This window comes from Sorex araneus, chromosome 4 (assembly GCF_027595985.1).
Source record: "Sorex araneus isolate mSorAra2 chromosome 4, mSorAra2.pri, whole genome shotgun sequence".
Classification (NCBI taxonomy): Eukaryota; Metazoa; Chordata; class Mammalia; order Eulipotyphla; family Soricidae; genus Sorex; species Sorex araneus.
The window spans coordinates 16,527,841-16,541,364 of record NC_073305.1 but is presented as its reverse complement, the minus strand read 5'-3'; the positions used below and the strand labels follow the sequence as shown (position 1 = coordinate 16,541,364).

At 49.0% G+C, this 13,524-nt stretch overlaps 1 protein-coding gene across 1 annotated transcript in view; it reads right to left on the bottom strand.

Moving 5' to 3' along the window:
- The window catches only part of PLCL2 (phospholipase C like 2), a 185,791-nt gene extending 172,549 nt beyond the window's left edge, over window positions 1-13,242 (bottom strand). The window contains exon 1 of the mRNA XM_004603818.2: window positions 12,833-13,242. Within this exon, the coding sequence (XP_004603875.2) occupies window positions 12,833-13,174 (342 nt within the window). The 5' untranslated portion in view covers window positions 13,175-13,242. The remainder of the gene's footprint in view (window positions 1-12,832) is intronic.
- Between the last annotated feature and the right edge of the window lie 282 nt (window positions 13,243-13,524).

The window sequence follows — 13,524 nt, the reverse complement described above, 5'->3', positions numbered from 1 at the left end:
AGGCCCGGGGGATGCTGCAGCTGCTGCTCCCACACTTGGCCAGAGCGAAGAGGAAGACCAAAGACCCAGCAGAAGGAAGCCAACGGCCGCACAGCTGGTCTTACACCTGCCTACACCTTAAAAATCTCCCGGCGGGCTTTCGGCACTCCCAGAAATCCTGACTGAATTGGGCAGCAGTGGGTCTGCACACGAGCTCCGCAATCAGCTTGGGCGTCCAGCTAATGCAGTGTCCTAAGATGACCCAGCCCATGAGCGAGCGGGCCGCCTTCCTCACCCGAAGGCGTCTTCAGCTGCAACAAGGCAAGGGCTCGGCAGAGCTAACACCCCGGGGCTAACCTCCAGGCGCCCTTGGCCTGGTCCTATTCAGCTGTTACCCAACAACTCCGGCTTTTGTCTGCAGACCTGGAGAACTGATTTTTTTGTTGATGTTGTCTGTCTGCTGCCATCGAGAAAATTGTCATGCGGGGAACAGGTGCTCCACAAATGAGTGGGTCTGGAGCTTTTGTACAAGCCGCGCGTGCGCGCTGATTAACATCAAACTGTCAGAGCGCAAGCGAAGGGATTAAAACATTCAAAACCACCCCAACACCCAGCTAATCCCTGAGTGGGGTGTCAGCCCCCTTTTTGCTACCATGCCAGCCTCCTACCCGGGCTCCGCGGGGCGGAGGAAAGGAAGGAAACGCAGGATCCCCTAGCACTGCGGGCCCCACACACCTTCACCTGCTCAGGACTCCATCCAGGGAACAGGACCCCAGAATGATTTGGCCTAGTGGTCCTTTGTCAGAAAAGCAATCACTTGGCGCACCCCTGCTCTCTCCCAGCTCCAGCTTCTTCTTTTCAATTTTTTAAATTTAATTTTTTATTGAATCACCGAGAAATCTACTCTCTTTAAACCGGGGGGTGGGGGAGAGAGTACTGTCACTGTCATCCCATTGCTCATTGATTTGCTCGAGCGGGCACCAGTTAACATCTCCATTGTGAGACTTGTTACTGTTTTTGGCGTATCGAATACGCCACTGGGAGCTTGCCAGGCTCTGCCGTGCGGGCAGGATACTCTCAGTAGCCTGCCGGGCTCTCTGAGAAGGGGAGAGGAACTGAACCCGGGTCAGCTGCGTGCAAGGCAAAAGCCCTACTTGCTGCGCTATGGTTTCAGCCCCTACACACCCCTAAAGTGGACCCAAAGCGATCACGGCCACCACCTCTGGATCTTTCTAAATCTTCCACCCCCTGGGAGGGTTTCACCCACTTTGCAAACCCTGCTCTAGGTCCTCAGGGTGGCACCGTAGCAGGAACACCTTCCAGGGAGCAGGGGGGAAGCTCTGGCCTCAATAATGCAGGGGTGAAGCTGCCAATAAGGATGCCATTCGGATTCCTCTCCACAACAAAAGAGTTTCAGCCAATTTATTTACTACTGGAGGACCAGGAGGTGCATCCAGAAAGCTCGGAAGTGTGCAGAGCTTGTGGGATTTTACTGAGTGTCCTCAGATCCAGACAGCAAACAGTACTGGGTCCCCCAAAAGACCCCGTGGGTCTTTCTGCCTCCCTGCTCAACAGCTTTCTTTGCAGATTAGCTGGCCTGTTTGTAAAGTTCATGAACATTACACTCAGATTGCTGGAATTTTTCTGGGTCCTCTTTTCCCAGCAGTATGCTTGAGAGAGGGGTAGTGCCAAGAGCAGTCACCTCCTTTAGTTCTTTTTTCCCTCTTCTGTGTCTCCTGCCTACTGTTCCTTCCTGTCTTTTTTTTTCTTTCTGTATCTCATTGGTAGGAAACATTATTTTGTAAGGTGGGTGTGTGGGTTATTTCGAGTTTGGAGCTATGACAGTCACTGTTGCTATGAGGATTCTTGTACGCCTTTCCATAAATGAGCAACCCAATATACGCTGGGTATGTCCCTAGGAAGAAAGGCCATGGAATACAGACGCACAAGAGGAAATGAACATATGGAAAAATGAGATTCCAGAAACAGACCCCACTTGATTGATGACAAGGAGCCAATGGAGTGCAGTGGGAAAATGTCTCTTCAGACCAGTGTTGTTAAATGAATTCAACAGATCAAATGGGAAGAAAATCTGACCCCTACCTTCCTGGCATCCTACACTAAATACCAGATAGACGGTTGATCTACATGTGAAAAATATGGGTCACAGACGTTAACTGAGCATCTTCATGAACTTAAGCTAAGATTTCTTCAACAAGATACAGAAATAAAATACAATAAAATATTGATAAATTAGTGTTTGTAAGAATTATTATTAAAGAAAACTCTTCAAGATAGTGATGGTAAGTCACATACTTTCAATACATTTCATAGAAAAAGCAGATCCGGAACATGAGATGGTGCCCTACAAATCCACTAAAGAACATTTTGATTCGCCTCTCCCTTTCTTGATTTTGGGCCATACTGGATGCCCCCCCTTTTTTTTTTTAATGTGCAAAAGAACTGAAAAGGCATTTTTACAAAAGATAATATCCAAATGGTCAGTACACAGAAGATGTGTTCAACATCATCCATCAGGGAAACAGCCTAAAAGCCATAGAGAGGTTATTGGATGACCATCATAAGGGAGAATAATTACAAGATAAAAAAAAAGGTGAGTGAGCCAGCTCAAAAAGGTAGAGTGCCACAATTCCCCCGAGCACTGCAGGGTATGGCCCAAAAGCCCCAAACAAAACAAACAAAAAACTAAAAAATAAAAACAAAACACTGATAATACCAAAAGCTGGTAAACATTTACAGCAACAAGTGCTGGTGGCTGTTTTGATTTAACCAATGAGAAAAATCAAAACATATCTTCCAGAGGTGAGTGATTCATACATAGCCCACAATAGCACTCCTAATGTACAGGGGAAAAATTAATGGGACATGAATAAATTGGAAAAAAAGAGTCTTCAAAACACAGACAAATCTCTTCCAACAAACCATCGAAAACTTCAAAAAATCAAAACACCCGTTCACATTATATCAGGAATTTCATCTGCTCCACTCTGAAGACATCGGAATAATTCTATTGGCATTCAATAGAATCGTTAGTGTGAACTGACAGGAGGAAGATCTAAGCAATGCCTAATATCTCCTCCAAGAATAAGCATTAAGCCATACGATTAAAAAAAAAATTACAAATTACATCTACTATGCCCCCAGGATGTCAGAGCTCAGAAGATGAAAAATGAAAGGTGGCAGAAAAGCATATGGAGATGGTCAAACTGTTGGTGATTCTAATGGTAGCTGCAAACGAACGAAGTCACTTAGCCCTCTGTGGCTACGCTAATTGGTCAAGAGCAACAGAGGTTTCGCCAGCACTGTTCCTAACAAACAGCCTGCCCCTTCCTGGGCATTTTCAATTTAGAGAACACACACCTGCTCCCCATCAGTCTCCCACAAGACGGGCCTCATGTCAACCAACCGCTCCAGTACTTGGTTCACTCTTAGTCTTGACTATTTATAAACAGAGCCTTCAGAGTATACGCGTGCACAAGCGCAGCACATGTACACATGCAGCTATCTATAGCAAAAAAACAAATTCTTAAAAATAACTACTGGGAAGACCACATTTTGTTCTATTAATACGCACATACTGCAGTATTATATAACCATTTCTTTCCCTAATTCTGTTATGCTAATATGCAAATAAAGGAACTCAACCATAGCTAGGAGCTAAATGTACTAATCAGCATGGCCTTGTGCATCTCTAACTACAGAAGGATTTTACATGATCTCTTTCTGTTCCAAACATCCCATCTACGTTATGAATAACTCATGGATCCAGCTGCTCGGTCCCGGGATGTTAAGATCCACTACTTCCAGTTTACTTACCATACCCCAAGAAGAATGCCGATTTCATAGCGAAGGACTGGGAACGTTATTATTGCCTACAACGCTGTATTTTCTGAAGGGAAAATTTCCAAACAATGACAGGGAGATATATACAGTGAGATATCAATGTAGATTATATATAATCAGATAAGCTCGAAAAACCAAAACGCTGCTAAATAGTATTGACAATACCTCTCAGGATACTGAGAGTGTGTAAGAGTAAATCAACTTTTTGCTAAAAAAAGAAAGAGAAATGGGAAAAATTACCTCCCCTCCTGAGAAGCTTTCAAATCCATCAAAGTAGAATGGAGAGGAAAAGGATGACATCCTGTTTTGTGGAGCACACAGATGCCTATAGCCTGGTGGAGAGAACTCTGCCTAAGGCTTGGTATATAAATTGGCTTCATCCCAAGACTCAGACACAACAGGCCAAACTCTCCTAATTAAAAAACAAAGCAAAACAAACACGCAGGAAGCCAGTCCTCTACTTTAGGACTGGCAGAAACTGCCAAAATCAAGGCGGCAGAATGGCCCTGGCGAGAAGCAGGAGAAAGGACAGGGGGAGAGACACATTTCCGAAACTGACGGGGAAGAAAGTGATGGATCAGTTCCAAGTGTGGTCTTTCCAGCCAATCACACCTGGGCTGAAGGTCGGCTTGGCCTCTTACCCGCTCTGGGATGTTGCTTGGAAAATCTTGAACCTTGAGGGATGGGCTTGTTTTGCTGTTCAAAGGAAACAACACCATCCTTGAAGAGAGAGGACCCAAAAGCGTTTCTGAGTAGCTCTCTTCTCCCGAACCCTGAATGGCAAGGTCAGATGGAGTTTCTAACACCCACAGAAAAGAGCACTGAGGGACTCATGATCGCACGACCTAACTCTGCCCTCTGCTTCTCTTACATTCCTAGGCATTTCCTTTTCATCTGTTAATTCCACAGGCCCCCTGAAGAATAATGCCTGTTGCTAGTCCAATATGAATGACAAGTGAAACAAGTTAGTTCCTTAAAAACGAAACAAACACTAAGTTAAAACTATAGATCAGCAAAAGAAGACAAAATCCAGAAAAGAGATTAAATGCTTCAACAAACAGCAAAGCTCTCCTGCTATACTTTTTTAAATTTTGACAGCAGAACATAACTCAAAAGAATATTCCGAAGGTCTGCTCTGACATCAGGGGCCCCACGGGGAGAGGCCATTTATATCAGCATCTTGGAAGAGAATCCTGAAATCTGGAACCAACCAGCTGCCTATATCCAACTTAAATGAAGACACATCCTTCCATTTGGTTATTTCCAAAATGATGTACAGGGAATAAATATCTCCTTTGAAGCGCACACAGTCCACTGAATTTTATATCCCAATCACAAGCAGCTGGAGTCAAGGCTAAATAACATCTTCGCCAAATTCCCAGGGTAAGTGATAGCATGCATGCCTACTTATTGATCCGTTCACATACTTTATCCAACAAGTGGAAACTCAAGTGCGTGCTGCCACAGACATTAAACTACATTCTTTCACAATCTCTGCGCGAATAACAGGAAGTTACCTATGGAGACTAAGGAAACAGCTGTTTGGAGATACAGGGGAAGAGTGGGTGGGAAGTGGAGAAATCTGCAATAATCCTCCTGAGAGGTGGGGGGCAGAGGGAGGCGGTGCAGATGGCCAAAGGTGGAGACAACCACTGAAGCTCATGCAAGAAGGGGAGGACCCCAAGGGCTAAGTTTAGGTGCCACAGCAGCTTCCTGGGGCTCTGATTGAGGTTGTAACAGTTTGTGCAGGGCAGGGAAGTAGAACGTCTATTGTACTCATCATCCAGGTTGAATACGAGGAACCGGCCCCACTTTAGTGGCAGAACAGAGACAGAACATAATGGTGTAATATAGACAGTCCTGAGCAAACTAAGTCAGAGGGGTTGTACCCAGCTCCAGGAAACTGTGGCTCAGTACCACGGATCATGCAGCCGGGGGCTCTTTTGATGCAGGGCATGTTGTCACGAACATACATCCCGAGACAACGGAGTTGGAAAGGATCAAAATCCATCCTGCCTAAAGGCATCTCTAGGATAGGTATGAAAAGCGTCGAGAGTCACAGGACCTAACTGGGCACAGCTGTGTCCACGTCCTCCCCCAGGACCCATGACCAAGGCGCACCTCTGAACATTCCCACGAGTCATGTTACTTGCTCTCCTCCCTGTCATAGAGATGGGCTTCACCGGACATCCAGGCTGCAAATCTCTCCCTGCAGCCACACTGAAAGGAAGACGGGGAAGGCAGGACTCTACCCAAGCACCCACTAACTCCAGACCCTTCATTTCTTCCACCACTGTGCTGGCTCCCAAAATCTTGAGACCAACCACTGCTGTGATGATCAGGTGGTTCACGTTTTTCCCCCAGTACCCCCTGCCAGGTCACCCAACCCGAGTGGCTGGCAGATCTGCGCCACCCGCCCTCCACCGCCACATGAGAAGAGGCAGGAATCAGTCCCCTGCCCCCAGGCTGGACTGTTCATGGACACTGCGCTCAGGTGATGAAGGAGGCACTGGCGCATGGAAGGCTACAGAATCACTGGAACACGAGGCCAATGGGCCCCGCAGGCTTTCCTGGCCGCTCCAACCTGGGCTTGAGTCACACTACAAGCCCTTCTCCGCGGAGCAAGAACCCTCTCGATTCACGATCAGCAGAAAACAAAGCTGGCCGGGCAGGCAGCAAACACAGGTCAGGTCCTGTGGTCCCCTGGTTGAAGCGTCCCACGCTCCCCTGCACCTGAGAATCCTGTTCACACAGGGCGGGACTCACCTAATACAGGGTCCGAGGGGTTGGGGAGTGAGGAAGAAACAGCAGCTGATGTAGCACTAGTCAAGGGGTGGAGCGCCTTGGCAGCCCTACACTGGGGGGTATGGAATAAAGAGTGGAGAGAAAATATGAACGAAAGTTTCTCCTTCACTTCTGTTTGCACTTCGGCTGAAAACTAGCCATTGGGCATCCTAAGCATTATAAAGGGGAGCAGGTGGGGCACGGTACTGCAACCACACCTAGTTGTTTTCAGAGTTTCCTCCTGACGACTCAGGGATGACTCCTGGCAAGGCTTGGCAACCTTATAAGGTGCCAGAAATTGAACCCGGGGCCAGCAGTGTTCAAGGCACTGCTGGTTGTATTATCACTCCAGATCTCCCCACACTCCCTAAAAAAAGTTTCAAATAAATACAGTTTGATGCCAGGGAGAGGGTTCAAAATGATGGAACATGCTTGATGCATGCAGGAACACCTGGTTGTCCCCCCCCACACACACACATTGCATGGTCCCCTGGGCACTGCCTGGAGTCATCCTCCCCTATTCCCTCCCTCCACCCTCCCCCCACCAAAAAAAAAAAAAGCACTCTGCTTCAGACCCTTAGCAGAACACACGGGGCTATGAAAGGAGCGAAAGGAGAGTCTGGCAGAGAACACTCTAAAAAAAATAAGCTCGCGTGGCCAAGATCAGCAATTAAAAACCAATTTCCTGTTCAGTTGTCTATGTGGATCCATTGACAAAAGAAGGCGAAGCAAACCTAGCTGCCTGGGCAGTGAGGGTGGAACCCAGAAGCACCAGAGCGAAAGTGGCACGTAATTGTTGGGACGCAGGAATGACCCTCGAGGCGCTCTGGAAACTGAACTGTAATGAGACAAGAGCCCTCCAGGAGCGCAGACCAGCCCCCCGTGCTCACAGTTCCAAGGAGACGGGGGAAGAGGGTGACAGGGACTGGGCTTCTCGAAACTGAGAGATCCAGCCTGTCTCTCCGTCCCAGACAGATTCATTCTGCAATCCAGTAACTACTAAACACTCGGATCTGCTTCCAGGTTTGCGAGGGGTGGACTTGTAGTTTTCCTCCTCGTACAAAATCAATAAAGTCGAAAGGCAAATCACTGAATCATGATCCCCAAACCCCAGTGATGGAATGTTTCCAGGTATCTGCCTTCAAGGTGTCTAGTTTATTGCTTTGGTTTTTGGCTGTGGGTCACACCTGGCAGTGCTCAGAACTTACTCCTACCCTGCGCTCATGGATGACTCCTGGAAGAGCTCGGGGGACCGTATGGGGGTGCAGGGGATCACACTCGGGCTGGCCACGCTGTACTATCTCTAGCCTTGCAGGAGGCTAGTTTGTTTAAACCCTTAGCCATTATTACAATGTCTCTGTGTAGATTGTTCTTATTTTGTTTAAAATATACTAGAGCAAGGAGCAGAGAGATGAAACTGGGGTCAAGTTGCATGTCTTGCATGTGGCCAGCCCTGGTTGGATCCCTGACACCACACAGTTGCCCTGAGCTTCACTGGGTGCAGACCTGGAGGCCCCAAACATCGCAGAAGCGGCCTGAGGGATTCCCTCCCCTGCAGCCAAGTTGTGCTCTATCCCTGGGCTCTTGAGTTGACTTGCCAGCCAGACTGGCAGAGAATCTCCAGGAAGGACACCACTGGTCACCTGATTACCAGTGGGAGGCAATCTTCCCTCCAAATCATGGACTGGAATTTAATTTCACAGAGTGAGATGCCTCCTTGTTCCTACATGGGGCGGGAAGTGGGGGGATCTCAGCATTAACAGATAAGCAGTTAAGAGCAGAGTAAAAGTTTTTCTTTAACCCACCCGGCCACTCAGATCCTAACAGTAGTGACGCCAGGGGGCAGGGCTGCCACCTGGGCAAGGTCACTCCACAGTCCCGGGGAGGCTGGCAGCTCTGGACAGGTGGTGACAACAGGTGGTTCAACACTGGCCTGGCTCTGTTCACTGCCCGCCTCTTCCACCCACTAAAACAGAGTCCTCTCCCCTCAAAGAAAAAGCGTTCCCCAATCTTTCTCTCTCTCTCTGTCTGTTTGTCTGTCTCTCTGTCTCTGTCTGTCTCTGTCTCTGTCTCTGTCTCTGTCTCTGTCTCTCTCTCTCTCTCTCTCTCACACACACACACACACATTATTTAACAGAGAAAATAAAATCTGGGATCCAAAGCCATCAGTGTTTGCTGTTATTATAAGAAATCTTCAACTGCCAGTGGGATGTGGAGGCAAAACAGCATGAAGCACTTTTCATCGTCTTGCATGGGTTCTGCAGCCATGCTGAAAGAGTGTGACTGTTGGCATTACCGCTAAATACCCAAAACACACAGCCACTGTATGTCCTACTTAGTAAGAAGCGCCCAAGATCAAAGGTTGCCATGGCCTAAGGTACAAGGAGGGGAAGGGACGGGGGAAATTTTCTGAGCTTGATTGTGTTAGTGGTTACAAGACGGGGTGAGGTTATCAAATGTCACAAACAGGGACATCGAGAAGAGAGCACTGTGCTGTATGCAAATGATGTCCCATACCTTACAATGCCAACCTATAGTCGGTTTTGACTACAAGGAATCCATGCAAAAATAGTAAACATTTTAACTTCTTTTATCACTCCAATTTAAAAGGAAACCTAAGGTCTAAAATGCCATTTCATATTTTTAGACTAAGCTCTTGAATTAAGGGATGGAACCATTAGTAAAAAGTGCTTGCCTCTGAACAATTAACCTACCTAATGGTTTCAAAAGCAAGCGTGAATTATCTTGAACAGGGCAATGAAACACAAAATGCAGAAAGAGAAAATGAAAGTGCTGTTTTCGTTTACCAGACTACTTCTGAGGAAAGTCTAGCAATGGGCCTTTGTAAATATTCTTTCCAATGAGCTAAAGTAAAAAATTCAGTTCACGCATTCCACGATTTATCTCTTTACAACACGCTTGTAGAAGCTTCTATGAGGTTTGCTCAGTGTAAATCATTGTCAATGTCAAATGATGAGCATCCCCACGAGCTAAGGATCCTAATCTGGGCCTCGATTTGGACTTCTCTGTCGGCAGATGATGTAGTTTTACAACAAGTTCTTACTCCCTGCCCCATTTACAAAGCAGATAGGGTTCCACAGAAGTTACGGAAGCTGAGAAGTGGGGAATGGACTTCTCCGTCTACAGAGTATTTCTGCACGTGTCCGATCCCTCTGCACCCTCTTGCATGGCCCACCGTTGATCACACTGAGACTATTTCCCCCTCAGATTAGAGACCTGCCTCAAGGAGTGTCAAGGCGGTAATGAAGATGGGAGCTAGGAAACTGGCGCTCAGGAGGCCAGCATTTCAACTAAAGCAACCCTATAAATACCGTTCTCTTCTTAGCTGGCGCTGATTCCCTGCCAGGCCAGTCCCTGCAGTCCCCCAATTAGCACCTTGCTTACTAATCCACTCCCACCTCTCCCCTTGCGTCACCTGCCGGCATTCATCCTTTACATTCAAAGAGAACCTAGGGTACCAAGCTAAGATGCCAGCTGCTTTTTTTTTTACATGGGTTTCGACTGAGCTTTTATTTTTCAACCCAGGTGAAATCTAATTTCTGCCGTTCCTGTGACAAAAATGTCTGTGCACTATTCATTGCTTTATGAAATTTGATCTCTGAATTCTATTAGGCTCTTGCCTTGAGGCTATGATGCCTACCATGGTAAATTTCAACAATCTTGCTCCTGCGAGCCACCCATGCAAAGAGGAACAGTGAGCAGCTACCTATTTTGACACGGCATGTCCCTTTCCTATAACCCAAGCCTGACCAACTTTCAGTATTTTTCCCAGAGTCTTAAAAGTGTCCAAGAAAAATGCAAGGCGAGGACTAGAGACTTTGTACGGGGGTGAGGGGGAGGGTGAAGGCACTTGTCTTGAATATGGCAGACCCTGATTCAATCCCCAGCATTGCACGGTCCCCTGAACACTATCAGGAGCCATCCTCCAAGCACCGAAGTTTGGAAGAGCCCCCCAGGTACCTCCGGGTAAGGTCCAACAATCCCCTCCACACCACCAACAACAAAAAAAAATGCAACAGAGGAAAAAATATAAAAGAACCAAGTCATCTGATGAAGCACAAGATAATAAGCCAATTCTGAGACTGGTAAATCCAAACCCATTCATGTTAGGAATCAGCAGAACCTGACAGAAATCATATACTTCTCATTCCTCTGCTTTCAGTGGGAAGTAATGCATTGATCACTTCTACACGTCTGGAACTCTGCGCCAAAGGATATAAACGGGGAACTCACACGGGCATCCGAAGCCAGTTATCTTCACTAGGAAAAACGAATGGAAAAGGAAAACCTTTGAAAGTTTCAGAATTCAAACATCAGCAATTCATTTTCGGGGTGATTCTAGAATCTTCAAGAGAAGAATGACCTCCTCCAAAACATTCTCAATAGCCCAAGTATCAGGAATACCTTCCTCAGCTCCCACCAATGTACACGGAACTCAGACACAACTGTCATTGAACAGCTGTACTGTGTCCCACTAGGAACACCAATAAAGTTGGGAATTTTATTTCTAAGTGAAAAAACAGGCCCCGTAAAAAAAATAATAATATCATTTAGATAAGGAGTGTTATGATTACAAGACTGGCATCTTATCTGGAATTTTCACCTCAAATTTCTTTAATCCCATATAACACAAAATCACCACAGGTATCTGGTAATCAATAACAACAGATATGGCACATAATCACTAGGATTGACTAACAACTTTCCTACAAACAAACTACAAAGCAAAGGTAAATATGCCACTGCAAGGTAGGCAAAGGCAGCCAATAAATACTTCTCTTTCCTAGATAAGACTCCATGCAAATTGCTCGTAGGTGAAACACTCTGTTCAGTCCTTCCATTGCCCCCTTGCCTGGATGTAAACTGTGCAAACAGATGACAAAGCAAAAAGCAGTTTCCCAACCGCCTGTGACATGGAGTGGCAAGGTGGTTTATTTCACTGGACTGCTGCAGAAGTTGATAACACCGTCAGACGTACATGGCACTTGTAAGATTTCTGTAGAACCAATGAAATTCAAACACCACCCAGTGCCAGCTCTTCATGGTGACCGGGTCTGTCCTCTCCCCCTAGTTATCAGCCACAGGAAGGGTGGGTACCGCAATGCCAATGTGTTTTGCTGCTCACTGTCCCGGGAACCACCCCTTGATTGCAGAAAGCACCTTGTCTCCTCGCTGCTAACTACCTGAGCAGAATGAACTAGCCTCGCCTAAGGCTGCTCTAATCTTAGTTCATCAACTTTCTTTCTTTTTCTTTTTTCTTTTATTTTTAACTTCATGTAATGAGAAGCATTCTTACATTGCAAACCAAAATAACATTCGAGAGAAAACGACCACAAAACTCCCAAGGAGTTCCTAACAGACTTCTGGAGTTGAGAAGAGGCACGGAAATCATTGCTGGCTTTCTCCCATGCCCGGAGCAAGACGGCAAGACCAAGAGAACTGCCCGAAAGAACTTCCACAGGGCTGGAGGCCTGAGCCTCCTGCAGCCAGGAAAAGATTAAATCGTGCAGAACCGTCATCTCTCAGCGCGTCTGAGCCCCCAGAAAGCCGGAAACCTGCCTCGAGGCTCAGAAACCTACACCGGGACTCCACGTGATTGAATGACCGGCGAGCTGGCCCCCCGCGAAGCAGCACCCTTTGCAAGAGTCAACTCCTACCTCCACATCGGAAGAGCCTATCAAATCCCCCCTGCTCATCGCCTGGGGTTTTTTCAAGAAAAATGTTTTCCCATCATCGGGGTCTTGAAAACAACAACACTCGCAAGCAACCTTACGCGGGGGGTGGGGGGTTGGGGGGTCGGGTGGAAGGGGGGGTCTGTAACCAGACTTAGCTAGCTCTGCGCGCCCCGGAGGGTGCAGGCCAAAACTGCAGGCCAACCCCGGGAAAGGTGACAGCCCCAAGTTCGGCCGGGGAGGCCGGCGCACAGTTCCCCGCTGCACGTTAAAAATCACCTCTGCTTTCTTTCCCAAAGCCATTTGCATCCGCTCCGTCCCTGCACCCCGGGCAACCCTGCTGCCCGCGTTTCCCGTTAGCGCGGCGCTCCGCCCGCGAACGCCTCTCCTCCGACCACCCCAACCGAGCCCGAGGGGCTGCCGAGACCCGCCCCCCCACCCCCCCCGGCTAAGGACGTCTCGAGGGAGGGTGGGGTGAGGGGGGGAAGCATGCACCCTTCTGAACCACCTACCTTGATGATGCTGCTCCGGCGGGGCAGGCCGCCGGCTTTGCTCTCCCGCGGGAGGGGGCAGGCGGCCGGGGTGGAAGTGGCGGCGCCGGCGGCGCCGTGGGGTCCCCTGGCGGGGCTGGCCCGGGCTTCGTCCCCGGACACGCCGAGGCTGCAGTCTCCGTTGGAAACCCCGCCGCTGTCATAGCGCGCCCGCCCGTGGACGAGGCGACCTCCTCCAACGCCGCCGCCACCGCCGCCGCCTTCCCCGGCGACGGCTTTCAGGACGCCCTTGGCGCCGAGGGCCGGGCCCGGGGAGGTGGGCAGGGCCCCGCCGGCGGCGCCCCCCCGGCCGCACTCCGCCATGGGCGCCCCGCGACCCGCCAGCACAAAGCCGCGTCCCCGCGTCCCCGCGTCCCCGCCGCCGCCGCGCGCGGCCCCTCCTCCTCCTCCTCCTCCTCCTCCTCCTCGCCGCCTCCCGCCGCCGCCTCGGCCGCTTCTTCCGCTTTTTTTTTTTTTTTTAATTTAGCGGTGCTGCTTGCTCGGAGCTCGCCCGGCGCTCGGGGAAAGTCCTGGCGGCTGCTGAAGGCTCGGAAGGTTCCTGCAGGGGAGAGAAGAGAGAGACCCCAGTGAGCGCGCGGCGGCGGCGGCGGCGGCGGGGCCCCGGCTCTCCCCCCCCTCCCCTCAGCCCCGGGCACCTGGGGCAGGAAAACACG